Source organism: Pocillopora verrucosa, chromosome 7, assembly GCF_036669915.1.
Source record: "Pocillopora verrucosa isolate sample1 chromosome 7, ASM3666991v2, whole genome shotgun sequence".
Classification (NCBI taxonomy): Eukaryota; Metazoa; Cnidaria; class Anthozoa; order Scleractinia; family Pocilloporidae; genus Pocillopora; species Pocillopora verrucosa.
The window spans coordinates 13796838-13812930 of NC_089318.1; the positions used below are offsets into that span (position 1 = coordinate 13796838).

At 37.0% G+C, this 16093-nt stretch overlaps 3 protein-coding genes across 3 annotated transcripts; 2 read left to right on the forward strand and 1 right to left on the reverse strand.

Moving 5' to 3' along the window:
* The first annotated feature begins 1229 nt into the window (after positions 1-1229).
* Positions 1230-6138, forward strand: LOC131800243 (uncharacterized). Its single transcript, XM_066170182.1, has 7 exons — positions 1230-1302; positions 1943-2220; positions 2560-2674; positions 3317-3439; positions 4177-4209; positions 4644-4771; positions 5620-6138. The coding sequence occupies exons 1-7, from the start codon at positions 1230-1232 to the stop codon at positions 6136-6138; spliced, it is 1269 nt and encodes a 422-aa protein (XP_066026279.1).
* Positions 6139-7319: 1181 nt separating this feature from the next.
* On the reverse strand, positions 7320-9249 carry LOC131800244 (zinc finger FYVE domain-containing protein 1-like). The gene is made up of 4 exons (XM_059117942.2): positions 9214-9249; positions 8700-8762; positions 8105-8238; positions 7320-7722 (listed from the first exon to the last, which is right to left on the reverse strand). The coding sequence occupies exons 1-4, from the start codon at positions 9247-9249 to the stop codon at positions 7320-7322; spliced, it is 636 nt and encodes a 211-aa protein (XP_058973925.2).
* Positions 9250-12133: 2884 nt separating this feature from the next.
* LOC136282529 (uncharacterized) lies at positions 12134-15452 on the forward strand. Its single transcript, XM_066170184.1, has 3 exons — positions 12134-12204; positions 12487-12544; positions 14934-15452. The coding sequence occupies exons 1-3, from the start codon at positions 12134-12136 to the stop codon at positions 15450-15452; spliced, it is 648 nt and encodes a 215-aa protein (XP_066026281.1).
* Positions 15453-16093: the final 641 nt, after the last annotated feature.

Here is a 16093-nt window from a genome sequence, read left to right on the forward strand (position 1 = left end):
ATATCAATAACAATTACAAAAAAAAAGGCAGCAACTTTTACTACAGCATAATTCCAGTTGTCGATAATGTCTGCAATGAAAGAGGATAAGAAGTCATGCCGTGTGTCAGTGTACATCAAGTGAAAAGTTTGAAACTTGTGTAGATAACAAAGCTAATATGAAGTTGCGAAAATCAATTTCTACTGATTTATTGCCTCTAATATGAAGCCTTTACTGCTAAACGGGAGCAATAAATCATGGAAAAGGAACATGATTCACAGGAAGTTCTTACCAGAGAACCAAAATAAACATCGTTATGTTAATTTAACAAAGCCTCATAATCCCAGCTGTTGTACAAGTCTTTCAGCGAAAAAAAGGGGAAGACGGAAATATTCACCGAAATATGGATATGTAAGGTGTCGAAGAGGTGAATTGGCTAACTTAGCTTGTAACAAGGTTCCATGATAATCAAAACTTATCCATCACGAATATCATGACACACAGGAAGTTCTTACCACCACCAGAATAAACAGTGGTTGCATGATAATTTGGCAAAGTTTCAGCATGCCTGCTGTTGTGCATGTGTAAAAACGATAACCCAGCAAACCATCAAATGAATTCTTCATTTTCACAAACTATGTTTACATCTATCCATTTATTTAACGCACGCATTTTTAACGGCGAACCAATTTAGTCAATTACATTATGACACAGAACTTTTGCGAGCTTTACCGGTCTTATCGATTTTGTTATGAATACAAAATTGTAGGAAGGTTCGTGACCTAAAACAATTCTTTCAGGTCCAATTTATCCTAATTCAGCACAGACGGTTTAAATATCACTGTGCTTATCATTTAAAAAATTTCATTTATCATTTCTAAAATGGGACGACAGTATGGACATATAAGGTTTCGTGGAAGTGAATTTGGTGACGTTTTACACTGCTGCATAATTATAACTGTTATATATGAATTTTTCATGATAGCATGTCAGGCCACAGAATGATGTGACAAAACTTAATTATGGCAATTGACAGGCAAATTATTGCTAAACCGAGCAGCATTCTAAACAAACATTTTTTACTGGTAGAAACTAAGGCACAAAAGATGACATGCGAAGTAATTTGACTGCTATTGGTTTAACCGGCGACAGCCTAATTTCCATTGTTTCAAACTTCCCCTGTCATGATATGTAATATTAAGTAAAGAATTCGTTTCTTGACCAGAACTTTTCTAATCGTTTTCTGTATCATGTATTCTGTTTCTGTCTCCCTTCTCTTATTGGAGCTCTGCTTTATGATACAAAGGGCTGTCAGATCACAAGGTTAGTTTCAGTATGACTTACATCCAATTCATGTTTACCTTTGGTTCGTGTATTGGTTTTTTTTTTTTTTAAGGAAGCGTTTAATTCAATAATAAGAATTCGTCATGAAGTCAGAAAATTAGCTTTATCCACCTATATTAACTGAAGAATCGTCGTTAAAATATTCAGTTATCAACGCACAGATAGTGCTTTGAAGAAGTATGACATTTTCGTGTACGAATGTGCATTAATTAAGTAAGAATTCTACAAAGCGAAACACGACGACTAAACTTCTGCCGATGAATTTGAACCCCCTTAGTCGTCTCCCTCCACTGACCATAGTTGTTCAGAGATTGCCGTCTTTCCGAAGATACCCGCCTTTAAAACAAGCCCTCAAAACAAGCAAAACAGAAATGAGATCATTTTCAATTTAAGAACAGTAGAGAATTTTTGCCGTGTTGACATACTCTCATAATAACACCCGAGACACTTTCGAGGGTTTGTATATCCCTTTTCTTGTAGAAATAAAATATACGAAGAAAAAAATTCAAGTCTAATACAATTGATAATGAATTGTCACCTACCAAGTTTTCCGAAATTCTTAATATATCATCATAAGCAATAACGTTACGTTTAATGTATTATTATTTCCATTTCAAAGACGTCTGCATCGCAGACCAGTGTCGTAATTTGGAGTTTGGGCCTGAGAAAGTATTTGAAGGGAAACGCCTTATAAACCACACAATTCGCACCGTAGAAATAACAGTTTCCAGGTTCTGTGAAAACTTGTGTTATATGGAGCCCGACTGTGTCAGCATTAATCTTTATACACGGGGAGATGGAAATGGATATCATAAATGTGAACTGAACAATGCTACACATGAAGGACACGAAAAAAAGTTGATAGACCAAGAGATGTATTCTTATCACGCAGCTGAGGTAAACTTAACTTTCAATTTAAGAGTAAGAGTGGTTTATTTTGTATTTCTTTTTAAAACTCTGAGTCTCGTGTTCACCTTTAACTACGAACTTGAGTTTCTTTCCCTCTTTCAAGACATTAGCGGTAATACTGAGCCTGTGCTCTTCACCAGAATCTCCTCAAAGAGAAAGCATTTCAAAGTTATTGGAGAAATATAGAAATAGAAGAACAACTATGATAACAAGGATAACGATGACAATATTGATGATGGTAGCGGTGCGGTTGACTATTAGTTGTTGAAAATGATTATAATGATGATAATGATAATGACAATGACAACGGTTTGTTTTTTCTTTTAGAGCAATTGTGTTCAAAATCCTTGTCAGAACAATGCCACTTGTCAGAGCGGATTTACTAACAAAGGTTATCGGTGTCTTTGTACCGCTGGATTTGAGGGTCCATTTTGCGAAATAGGTAAACACAACTTCAATGTTGATATCTTGAGGCCTTTAGTTTAACAACAACAAGGAAAAACTTTACCACGCTTTTTAATCGGGTCTCGAAGAATAAAAGAGCTTTTTCTATCCTCATGTAGCTTAAAGCTCTCTTACTAGTCTGTAAGAATCGAACAACAACAGACCTTTGTTGTGGTTTCTTCACCAACCTAACTCAATAGCGAATTTTTGGTTTTTTGGCATTTCTTTTCGTCATCTCCCTTCTCCTTATTAGGTCTTCACATCGCTTCTTCTGAGCTACACCGAAAGTGGGAAGAAACAATAATAAAATTAATTAACCACAAAAACAAACAAAAAGATAATTAGCCACCTGTAGAACTTTCCGGATTAAAAAAGAGGGAATATATGACTGTTTCGCAACTCATCAATACTGCTTGTGACTTACAAGGAGGCTGTTGATCGATTCATTTTGAATGTTTTTTTTTTCACTTTGTACAAGCAAAAATGACGTATAGTGATCACGAGAAAACAAAAAAATACGTTAACCACATTAAGAACAGTATGTGAAGGAGGCCTACCCAATTATTGTTGTGTATACAGTCGTTGGTGCTTTTTATTTTTATTTTTTTTGGGGGGAAGGGGTATGATAATTTTTCTTTAGATATCAACGAATGTGTTCGTGAGCTGTACAAATGCAGCTCTGATGCGTTTTGCAACAATACTAAAGGGTCTTACAACTGTATATGTAAACCTGGATTCACTGGAAATGGAAGAGAATGTAAAGGTAAACGTTGGGGTCGAAATATAGAGGAAATCAGCTGGTTAAAAGTCTAAGTAAGAATTTTGACACATCGGCGATAGCACTACTCTTGTACTGAGCCTTGTAACCCTTATAAGTTTCTAAGTCCCTCTTCCGTGTAGTGTTTTAAAACGTTTGCAAATCCTTGTAAGGAGAAAGTATCGAATTCGGTTTTCACATGAAATCACGATTCATGAAACGTTGTGCCTGTGTCTGCGTGATCTCCCTCGTCCTTTGGCTTCAGAAGACAACTCAGATCTCGGTGTTGATAATTCCAGATATCATACTCAACCTCACCCAGTAATTGCTTATTAGCTTAAAACTTTTATTCATCTCCTTTTTTCCTTTTTTTTGCAATTGGTAAGTGCCTCTGAACCACATTCATCGATGATTCTTAATCGTTTGCCAGTTCTCAGAACCTTTAAAAACTGGATGAAAGTATCCATTTTTTATTAAGATAACAACGATCGATCCTCTCCCGACGCTGTTTCTTATCAATGATTAATTTGAAGAAAATATATAAAACATACATGCCACCAAATAAAGTGAATGAAAACTGAGAACTCTTTCCAGCCAAAAAGCAGAGCTTGAAACAGGATAAAATTCTTCTGCCAATCAGTCAGAGTGCAGTCAATATAGTTTCCCAATGATGGATTAAGATGGAGCTAAAACAAGTTTGCAGTTTCTTCTAATCAAAGGTATTTTTAAACTTCTTGCAGGAGCTTCCTCGTGTAGAGAAATTCATGACATGCAAGTAGAATTGATTTTCGATATTATATTCATAGTACATCAAATATCGCGCTTGTAATAATAGTTGAAGCCCATCAAGGCGGAGAAAGTCCTCCTTTAAACCTTGATTCATTTCAGTGGAGTGCATTACTGTCATCACAGAAGAAGTGAAAAATATCCTTTGCCCTCGGACACCTGTTTGATTCCAGGACAAATAACCGAGCATTGTTGTTATGAAGGCTGGTCCTTATATTTCGCAGATATTGACGTCTGAAGGATCAACTTTTCCTTTGCTTATTTGTTGAATCATTATTATTATTATTATCACTCTGTATCTTTCCCATTATCATCTTCATTGCCACCGTTGTAGCTATGATAGTTATTTTTATAAGCTCAAGTTTTATTTTACCATCATTGTTTTCACTATTAATTGTATTTTTTTTTTTATTTTGATTCGAAAGATCCAATGTGAGTGGTGTGGTTACCCTTCTTGTTGACTCCCAACCATTGTCCGTTTTTTGTCACATGGGAAATTTTGGGTGTGGAGACGGAGGATGGACACCAGTCATGAAGATTGCCGGCAGTGAGGTGCATACTTTAGCTAACTAATTATCTCGTGTATAAACCCGCTCTCTTTAAAAACGTTGCAAGTTAAAAAAAGTGCATGTTACTTATGTATGCCATTTGTTTTTAATCGAGAAGGTAATACATGAAATACAGACTTCGTTCAGGACTTATTGTGTGTAGTGACTGTTGAAAAAGGATGAAAAAGAATTTTTTAAATATATGCAATCATATTTGTCTCAATTATTATGTAACAGCTAGATAAGAAATACGCAGCATTACGATCATGATTCGGTTAAAAGCTGTTCGGAACAAATAACATATCTTATCTGAGTTAAAGTTCCACACCAGTTAATTGATGTGTAGATATTACACTGATTTAAAGAGCTGTCATTGCTCATCCCCTAAACAGTGGGAAGGGTGGGGGATAGGTAGAGAAGGATTCTTGGAGGACTGTAGAACATTTAGTGCCATTTTACTTGCCAATGATTTTATCGTGACACAACCACACTCAAATTTTTTTCTATATGCAAAGAGATCTGAATTTCGTTAAAGAATAGCAACGTCTATCATCCTTCATTCACTTCACAAATGATTATCATTTCAATGAGTCTTGATTGGCATGCAAATGAAAACAAAGAAAAGGTCCTTATAACTAGATACATATGTCATGCAATGATCTACGGCGCCGGGTATTATTGGATATAATTGATGTTGGTAATTACGACACGATGTCGTAAATACCAAGGTCAATTCATCTGTAAAACAAATGAGTAATGGATCAATAAATGCAGATACACGAAAGGACTTCGACAGAAAATATCCATTAATTCGGAGTAAATAAAAACAAATCAATTGCTCATTTATTTCAGACCACCTTCCATTATGAGGCGGATTACTGGATAAATTACCAAGGATACAATCTTCCCGGAGGAGAGACTGGGTTCGACGGACAAGAATCAAAGCTACCCACCTACTGGAACACATCCTTCTCCAAGATCTGTCTCGGTATGAAGACCCACCAACAGCTCAGGTTCATTGTCATCCACAAGCAGGCTGACTCTCTGTACTCACTGATCGCTGATGGCCAATACCGCGCCACCTCACTGGGTCGTGACGTGTGGAAAGGGTTGATTGGTTCCCAAGGCTCGTTACAAAACAACTGCGACAAAGAAGGGTTCAATGCCGTTTGTACTAGGGAGGGACATTCTAAAGCCAGAATTGGTATTGTTGGCAACAACGAGAATGGCTGTGTCACGTGCGACTCAAGGATCGGACTTGGCACAGGAGGTCGCCCTGACGATTCAAACACGTGTGGTAACGAGGCCGCGGCTAATCCAGATAATGGAGAGAAACACATCAAAGTCATGGGATACATCTTGGTCCAATAAATATGACTAAAAATATTATATTAAGTTAAATTGTTTCTAAACAGATTTTCCTGTTTCAAGCGCAACCCCTCGGATAGGGACTTATATCTGCGCGTAACTTTAGTTTTACCCTGGATTAATCTCTGGCCATTCTTTCTATGAAGTCTACAAAGGTAAATTTGAGAGTTCAAATATTCTTTCATGTAAAACGGCATATCAAATAGCATTGAAATAGTCTGATAACAGAGTTGTCCAACTCGCTTACTGTGTCGTGGAAAATATCATTATCAGATTACTTTTTTTCTAATATTATCCCACAATTTCAGAAGGTGTAACATAAGAGGAAGAGGTGGACTGGTCAAAATCTCTCCCCCCTGCGTTTCGACTCTAATTTGTGTCATTAATATCCTTAAAAGGATCGATTTGGAAAGGAACAGTTATGCTTTGTGGCCTAAATGAAAATTAAAACGATACTTTAATAAAGTAGACTAGTTTGTTCGTGTACTGTCTTTCGTTGCTTTCAGTGAGATGTAGATGCACAGTTCTGGACTTATCAATAACTACCTTGGACTTCCTGCTAAGATATAACAATCTTCCGTAACTAATATAATCTTGTCTCTCCACCACATCGCCCGTTTTGCATAGGTGCCCTCTTTTCCACGCTCTTTCCACTCTACAACTTTATTTACCCTTTCGGATATCACATAGAGAACAGTGTGGAGAATATGCATACTGATTTTAGGGCATAAAGGACTAACCTTGCAATAGATTGGCATACCACCCAACGGGATTTATTATTGATTTATTGATTCTGTTAAGAGAAATTACTCATTTGTGAGCATTTTCTTGCATAGTCGACAGTTTGCATGTGTTCAATTTGAGAGTCCATTGCCTCTTTGGGTTATTATTCATAGGTCTGACAGGCCCTGTGATAACCTTGTTGTTAGTTTTGATTGCTCTAAAATAAAGAGCTTTCAAAATACTCTGGTTTGGTTTAAAAGACCTCAAGCAAAGGATGCCATGAACTTAAATCACACTTGATCTCACAGCCACTGATGATGCTCTCTATCTCCATGCAAGGCCATGAAGTAATAATTTTCATGTAAACCTCATGAAGTTGGAGTATTAGTAAAAACCTGATCATGAAGGGCCAATAAGCTGGAAGTTTCTCATGACTGGCTTCTCACTGAAAACAAATTGACCTAAAGCTGTCCTTTTTTAGCAGCACACTGGTCACAAACTCTGACTGGGTGATCCCAGCCTCTTAAAGTCACAGGTCTCCTACGTTCTGAACAGTTGCTGCAAACACCCATACCACAGGCTCGGCAGTGATGTTTGGTATCACTTACCTTGAATTCAGTTTGGCAACAATTACAGGCTAAAATTTGACAGTCTAGTACCCAGTATCCTGGCCTTGCTGCATCTGTGATGAACCCCTTAGGGTAAACAATGGCTCTTTTTAAAACACCCACAGCGGACTGAACAACCTCTATTACAATTCTGGCAGCTACTGGTCCCAAAGGGTTTTCAGAATACAGACTTTGGACGTCTTCCGGGTGCACAATTTCTTGAGGAGATTCCTCTTCTAGAGCATCCGATAGATCACTGTTCAAAAGAGCACAAAATAGGTATTTAATATTGAGGAGAACTCACAATCAAGCTTAGCCCTGCACCTCACGATCTAAGTGTTAATTCTCCCCTCTAGCTGCGACAAATTTCTCTCTAAATTGATTACAAGAGTTTGGTGGCAGGTCAAGATAAAAACATTTGGCTGATAAGTTTGATTACTCTCATTATCTACTTGCTTGATAACGTATGGATATCATAGAGAGAAGTTAAATGTTAATCACTTCTGGGAGTTAAAGTTCTGGATTAGTGTTTTACTGTTAATTTATTTCAAATGACAACCTTCCTTTAAGTCACATGTGGGTTGAGGCTGAGCCTCCACAGTTGACGTTTTTCCAAAACAGCAATCACACACTCTCACTTGTTACTCACCCCAGCCTCGTTCTGGTACAGGTTTCTTATTGGTTGAACATGCATCACAGCCCCACCTCCACAGGCGCGACAGTGGTGCTTAGTCTTCCCGTCGCTGAATATTTGACGGCATACCTGACAAGCCTAAAAGATAAGAAATAAGACAGAAGAAGAAGTTAGGACATTTTTTGACTAATTTGACTTTTAAATTTGTTCCAACCAAAATTTGATGAATGGAGAGGGTAAGTTTCTCATAAATGAAGCTGTGGCACTGCGTCAATGAAGAGGTATTACATGATATTTTGGTTTTATCGACTGAGTTAATAATGTAAATTGGCCACTGTAAAGGGTTTCTTTATTTTTTTTATTCATATTTATATCTTGTTTTTTTTGTCTTTCTTTTTTTTTTTCTTCATTTTGAGCCCTAAACTTCATCGTGTATGACTACAATGTAGAGGCAGTTCACTACAAACTGAGCCAAGTTTTTTTAAACTTACTGTTATTTCAGAATTTGCGACCCATTAATCTGGAGCCACTCTGTCTGTGATCCAGTTGGTCACTGCCTGACTGGAAGGAGTACCGAGATTGCTAACTGCGTCAGTTACATGGCTGAAATGATCCAAAAACCGTCTGGCCGCATGGCCACCATCCAGCTTCGCAAAAACTTGCTGAATACAAAAAGTGTGTTACAATAAAAGATGCAAAAGACTATTTTCTTCATGAAATGGCTGGAGCTTGTTGGTCAAAAACCTTTCATTTATTATACTTGTCCAGTTAAAACTCATAGAAAACTGAAATATATTGTTTTGTTTCAACTTCATTCTATAAAAGGGATAGCCCACACCTTTTATTGCTTTACTGCCCTAATAACCCTCTTGGGATGTTGTGAACACTAGAAAAGTTTATCAATCACTTGCCTCCGGTTTGTGATTTACTAATTTTTCATGTGTTCTCCCAACATACTGCATGGTTATTACGCTGATAAACCAATAGGAAGTGTGTTATATTACTCAAATACAAATTAAGAGTCTGTTTCTGTAAGCAATGTCACAGATTTTCATGAATTATTGGGAAAAAAGTGGCTGGATTTATCTTCAGTAGTCGAGCATTAAACCTCACCCCAGGCCATGCATGGCGAAGCTCAGTCCGGACCATAGTCTTAACTGGGTATTTATTTCCAAACCAGTTCTGACGGCTACGATAGATTACACCACATCCTGGGCACTCCAGAACATATCTTCCGATAACAGGTTTAGTGAATCTGAGATTACAGTGAAAACTAATTGAACCCTTTACACCCTAACATCAGCATGCATATTATTCATGTTGTTCTCTGCAAATTAAATAGTACTGGCATGGAGAATTTGTTTTAAAAGAGCTCCCTTATTGGGAGTCATTTTGTTTCTTTGCATGACCTTGAAGAATTAGCTGCTAGTTAGTCTTAGGGGTCAAAAGGTATAAGACTTGTAAATCTGCTGACTTAAGGAATTGAATGCTGGCACATGTTTCCATAAGAACCAGACTAGTTTGGCTTCCTATAAATACAGAGTTTTATTTTTGTTGCTGAATGGAAGGTCTCAAGAAATCGACAAAAAGGTTTAACGATCACCTGTTGAGTACCTCAAACTTGTAAAAACAGTAGGATAAAGAAAACAGTTAGCTGTGTGGGTACCATCATTTTGATAAGGGTCTTTGTTCTTGCAATGATTTTCAGCTGAAGTGTTCTCGCGAAACAAAAATAAAAAAAGGAAAGAATCATCGAAAGTATGTTTGTCTCGTTGCATGAAAGTGTTGGTTCCTAGCAAGTGGGCCAGTCAAACATGATATTAAGCAGATGGTGACAATTTTTCTAGTCACACTATTCTTGAAGAAGTTTACAAAATGTAGTTTATTACTTCTTACTAGTGATCTACTGGAAGACAGACGAATAGATAGCGTCACCACTGACCATTTTTGCTTCTTTATTACGTAGAAAAAGTAGATTCAAAGTCGTCGTGGGTCCGTTCAATGGTAGATTTAATGAAACATCAGTGATTCACTCAGATGCACCTTGTGTAGTGCATGCTATGATTTGTTATTGAAAAGGTGCACGGTAACATGGAATCCATTTTTTTTAAAGCAGAGCAAGTTAGAGGGGAGATATGAACAGATTAAAGGACACTGAACGCGTCTAGAGAAATTTGCTAATGAATTCCAGCGTTTACAAGAGGTCTTGCATGTTTTCGAGCTATTAATAGTTACGAATTCTAAATAAAATCATATTTTCCTATGTCAGGATAACGTCTCAAATAATAGACACAACTAAATAGTAGCAACTAGTGTTGCACAGCAAATAGAGCACTCTTATCCATGCGGTCCCTGAAGTTCACGCAGTTGTCTTGAGCACCTTACACGTCCCGACGACACCTTTTTTAAAATTTAGAATGCCGCTATTTTTCTTAGAGTGATTACTAGTGTTTCCAAATTCCTAAATAATTACATAACCCGTCTGTGCTAAACTCAGATAAATTGTAACAGGAAGAGTGCGTTATGAAAATGATTACAATAGGATTCTGCTTCTAAACAGCTGATATGATAAATGATGCGACCAGATTTCAGTTGGCTTGACTGAAAGAGCAATGTGGAGAAACTCATTAAACTCGCAATACTCCCCTAGGTTATTAAAGGGCACAGATCCATCGCTAATTTCCATATGCATATACCAGGGATACACATCAACTGGAATTGGAAGAAATTGAGAGAATTTTACAACACTTCCTTGCTCTTTAAAGCTTCACAACACTCGCGAATTTAAGTCAACATAAAGTAAATTTCAATCAGTTTGTGTAATCTTACATCAGTCACATTGTACAAATATTTCACCGGAAATATTTGTAGCAGTGAGTGTTAAGAAAAAGTATTTGTAAATCGCATTTCCACGCACTTTCTTGGGGCCTCTGTTTTGAACCAAACTTTGTTTGCATTGTCTGCTGAATGTTAATTTTCATCACCATTCTCGTCCCTATTTCAAATTTGTTCATTTTTTTGAAAAAAATTAATTTGAGAATTTTTGCATCCGACCATTTTTTTAAACCAGTCTAACTTGGGGTGATGGCTCTTTACGCCAAACATTTAAATTTTTGGCCATTTCACGGCTATCATTTAATTTTTCGGTTGCGCTAAAATATATTTATCATTAACTTTTTTTTTTAGCTTTCCTTAATGTGCCTCAGATTAAAAGCTATTTAGAACCCATGTTCTAAACGGTCTTTCAAAGCATTCGATTTCGTTGTTACTGAACATTGAGATGCTGGTCAATAAGCGGGGTGAGTAGGTTCTTCCAAACTTTAAGCTACCGCTTGTCGAAAGCTGTTTTCCTTGAAATTACATCAATTTTTTTTGTGCGGTAGCACAGACGTTGAACATACATGTCCAATGTAATTGAACAAATCAAGTTGGTATCGATTGTATCAAAGATAGAGGAAAAGTGCCTGGTTTCATCATTACTTTGGGTGCATGCGGCAACACGAGGAATAGTTTCCCTATGCTGATACTCCTCAGTAATGATAATCATATATTCAAAGTTGTTTTAAGAGATAATTGTTTACATTTATAACAAGCCGGCCAAAACACGATCAGCAGAATATCAAATAGTTCGTCGCACGGTAGAGCGCAAATTCTCTAGGAATAAGACGCGGAAATTGACCCCAATCCTATATGCTGGAGTTATCACTCCTAACGGATGACCAATATAGTTTCCTGCATAAATCATCGTTCATGTCTTCCAATTTCCGTTTGATCTCCATATTATTAGTCGCGAACCTCAGGTGGCCAAGCTCTAGCTGTGAGATGATCATCTTCCGAAGAAAAAGTAATGCCCAAGTTATATGATTTTGTTCGGGAATATTTACGACCGCTTTAAGGAATGAAAAAGCAAGTCAAATTCTCAATTAAAATAAATCACCTTTTTTTCCACAGTGCATCGCTTGTTATCTGACCGCTTACTACGTTGAAGGGAACCCATTAAGAAACTTTTCATATGTACGTAGAAGACCTCAAAATGGATAACTCGCTAAAATGGGTTCCCTTCAATGCAGAAAGCGGTCAGATATCAAGCGATACACTGCGGAAGTAAGTTGACTGGTATTTTTGTTGAGAATTTGACTTATTTTTGTATTCCCTGGTGCAGTCGTTAATACTCCCATACAAACTCTTATAATTTCGTCATGACTGTTATTTCACAACATGATCATCTTACAGCTGAAGCTTAGGCCGCCTGTATCGCAAATTGTTTTCGGATAAGATTTTTCTAATTTTCGCGATAACGTATAACTTTGTTTACCAGTAGGTCTCAGTAGGGTGATGGCTTTTATAGCTGATGGTTAAATTTTTGACTTTGTTTGACTTTTGAAGAAACAGAGACTCCGCGAACTACCAAGAAAACAGGAGTTCGCTTCATTTGTTTATTCAGGTAGGCACTTATTTATCAAACACTAAAACAGCTTGTAGTTTCATTCAACTATTTTTCAGGAATTCACTTGTTTTACAGATCATTTTTTTTTTAGTTAAGTCTCCTTGTTCTTCTTCGCCATGTCAAAACGTAGGAACCTGCATCCCGAGTTTCAAATACAATTCTTACGACTGTCTCTGTGAACAAAGTTTCGCTGGAGAATATTGCGAGAAAGGTAATTGATATGTATACTCCGGGTAAGTTGTTTTTGTAATCTATTTCTGTCAATATGCTGAATAATGGTGCGAAAATAAACTACTGGGACGCGATTTTGTGCTTTCGGCATCTTGAAGATGAATTAAACTGGCGGTCGCACTTTTTAATAACACCTGTGGTACTTTGCAATATTGACATATTTATCAATGATGCAATGATCATTACAAAGTGCGATCGAGTGTTGATCCAGTCGATCAGTACTATCTAAATGTGTAGTCTATACTTACTATTTTGATCAATATTCAAGACCTCGATGCACTAGATTTTTTTTCAGTGCAGAAAAAGTTTTAAAGCGCTACGGATGCTTTAAAAAGGTTTACTTTTCAGAGAACCGCCAGCGTTTATTATTTTCTTCAAATATTTTGACCTCCGAAAGAAATGTTCAATCTTGCGAAGTGCAGTATTCGTTGAACTCTCTCGTCTGTCCGTAAATTTCAGTTGCCAGCATGCACAAAATACAACAAAATTGACCTAAGAATTAGGATTTAACCTCCCGTTGATGTCGTGACGGTGCGAAATGGATTACATAGAGTTGAATATAGCATAAAAAAATGTTGGGTCAAACCAAGTTTAATTGAATGAGATTCAGAAACAGAAAACCGAAAAACTGAAATTCCATGGGTTTCAAGTGGTCAATTTTCAGTTTGCTACGTTTGAAGTCGACAAACATCATTTTGAGCACCTTCTATGAAGAAACAAAAAATTAAACAGTATTTAATAAAACAGCCTGAAACGCTTTGGTGTGAATGGAGTCTGAGAATTAAGATGTAAATGAGAAAGTGATTTAATAAACCAACAAGATTTCTTTTTTTCTTCTAAGTCGTAAAGTCTTGCAAGGAACTGTATGAAGTCTACAGGTTGGTTTCTTTTTAAGAACGTTTCTGTTTCTTGAGCTCAAAATTTATCATATCATCATGATTCTTTCTTTATTCAATTGATGTCATCTTCACCATTCGAGTGCCCCCCTCCCCCTCCCCCTCGTGTATGAATGACAATACTCAGCGTGGAAACCCAGTTTTAAAGACATATGCAACAAAAGTTGGTGCAATGTTGTTGAAAACAAGATTTGACTCCTTTCAACACATTCTAAAGAAAAGTTTAGACGCATATTCGATCGTAAGGGAGCGAGAAAGAGAAGGCTGGCATTTTAGCGGCAGAGAAATATCTCCACATTAGAAAGCGCAAAAACCCGTTGATTTCTATACTGGGACTGGATTGATTTATTACATTAAAACGATCAAATCATTTTTTTTGATAGATCTGATGTCAGTAGACTTGTTGTCCTCGGTCTGGACTCCAAACCAGTCTCCGTCCTCTGCCACATGGGGGATATTGGATGTGGAGATTGAGGGTAGACGCCAGTTATGAAGATTGTCGGCAGAAAGGTACCTTTCATTACGTTCTGGTTTCTTTATCAATAACATACCTGAAAAAAAATTACGCGCGTCTGATTGGCTGAAAACGAATGCATTTTTCATGTAACACGAGTGCAAAGTCATAACACGAGTGCAAATTACAAATAGCGCGCGAGCTTCCAAAATTTCGTCCGTCTTGACTTTCGGTGCTACATTTTTTCATGGAAATTATGAACAACTAACAGCATGATTTCATGTGCAGTTTAGTAATAATAAGCACGTTTAAATTTTTCAAAGACTACAAATCGCGCTCGTCCTTCAGGTTCATGTATTTTAGTTTGAAAAATTTACTCGTGCTTACACTAAATTGCACTCGAAATCATGTTGTTTCCGATACAGAACTTATTACTGAATACAGATAGTCCTGAGCTCGAAACATTAATTGGTCTAGCGAAGACAAAATTACAGACTAATATCTGTATTTTTATGTTCTTTTTTTTTCTATTTATGAAAAAAAAATGATGCTGCTAACTTTTAGATAAACACAGGTTCAGATGACAATTCTAAGGACAGACACGACAATACCAGTTCATTTACTTTCGTTACCATAAATCTTACATAACTGATTAAAAACACAATGACGATAATAATGATGATGATGTCAACTGACAATAGAAACAGACGTCATTTTAAAATGCGAAAAAACTAAGGGATTACTGAATTTGTCTATGTGATGAGTATCACAGAAACAATGACGGAATTATCTTAATCTTCTTCAGACCACTTTTCGCTATTATGAACCTTACTGGAGTGATTATAAAGGATACAACCTTCCTGGAGGAGAGATTAGGTTCGACGGACAGGAATCAAAGGTAACCACCTACTGGAACACATCCTTCCCCAAGATCTGTCTCAGCATGAAGATCGGACATCAGCTCAGGTTCGTTGTCATCCACAAGCAAGCTGACTCTCTGTTTTCACTGATCGCTAATGGGCAATACCGCGCCACCTTACTGGGTCGTGACAAGTGGAAAGAGTTGATTGGTTCGCAAGGATCATTACAGTACAACTGCGAAAAAGAAGGGTTTAATGTCGTTTGTAGTCGGAGCGGACATTCTAAAGCCAGAATTGGTATTGTTAGCGAAAACAAGAATAGTTGTGGCTCGTGTGACTCAAGGATCGGATTTGGCACAGCAGGGTACCCTGACGCCTCAAACACGTGTGGTAACGAGGCCGTTATCAATCCAGATAATGGAGACAAACACCTAAAAGCCATGGGATACATCTTGGTACAATAAATATGACTCAGTTTTCGCAAAATAAACCTAATGATAAGTCTAATTGTCGGTTAGTTTTATGTCCGTGTATAACTTCTGTGTTACCCTGGATCAATCTCTAGCGATTCTTTCTATTAACTCTATATAGGTAAATTTGAGATACCACGTTCTACATTCTATAATGTAAAACGGCATGTTAAATAGTATTCAAATATTATGATAACAGAGGTGTCCAACTCGCTTACTGTTTACAGCTTTTCACTTTTCTGTATTCCAATTGGTGGTTATAATTTCTTTTCTTTTGGTTTTTAACATCACTCTCATCAACTTAAAAGCTCAAAGCCTTTCCTTTACTATTCTTAGAATCAATTGTTCACTACAGGAATTAAGCAATTAAAAAAATCGGATAAACAAACACCTATCAAACTTTTGACCCCTTGGAGTGACAGAGCATCTAATTTCTCTTACAATATCACCCCTGGATCAAACATTAAGGTCACCCAAATCAAGGAATTGATCACAGACCAAAGCTCTGGATTGTTAAACTAATTCTTCTCCTCGGCTCCTTAGGAAACATAGAGAACAGTATTTAGTAGAAACGATTTACAATACAGTGTGGAGAATATGCATACTGATTTTAGGGCGGAAAGGTTAACCTTGCA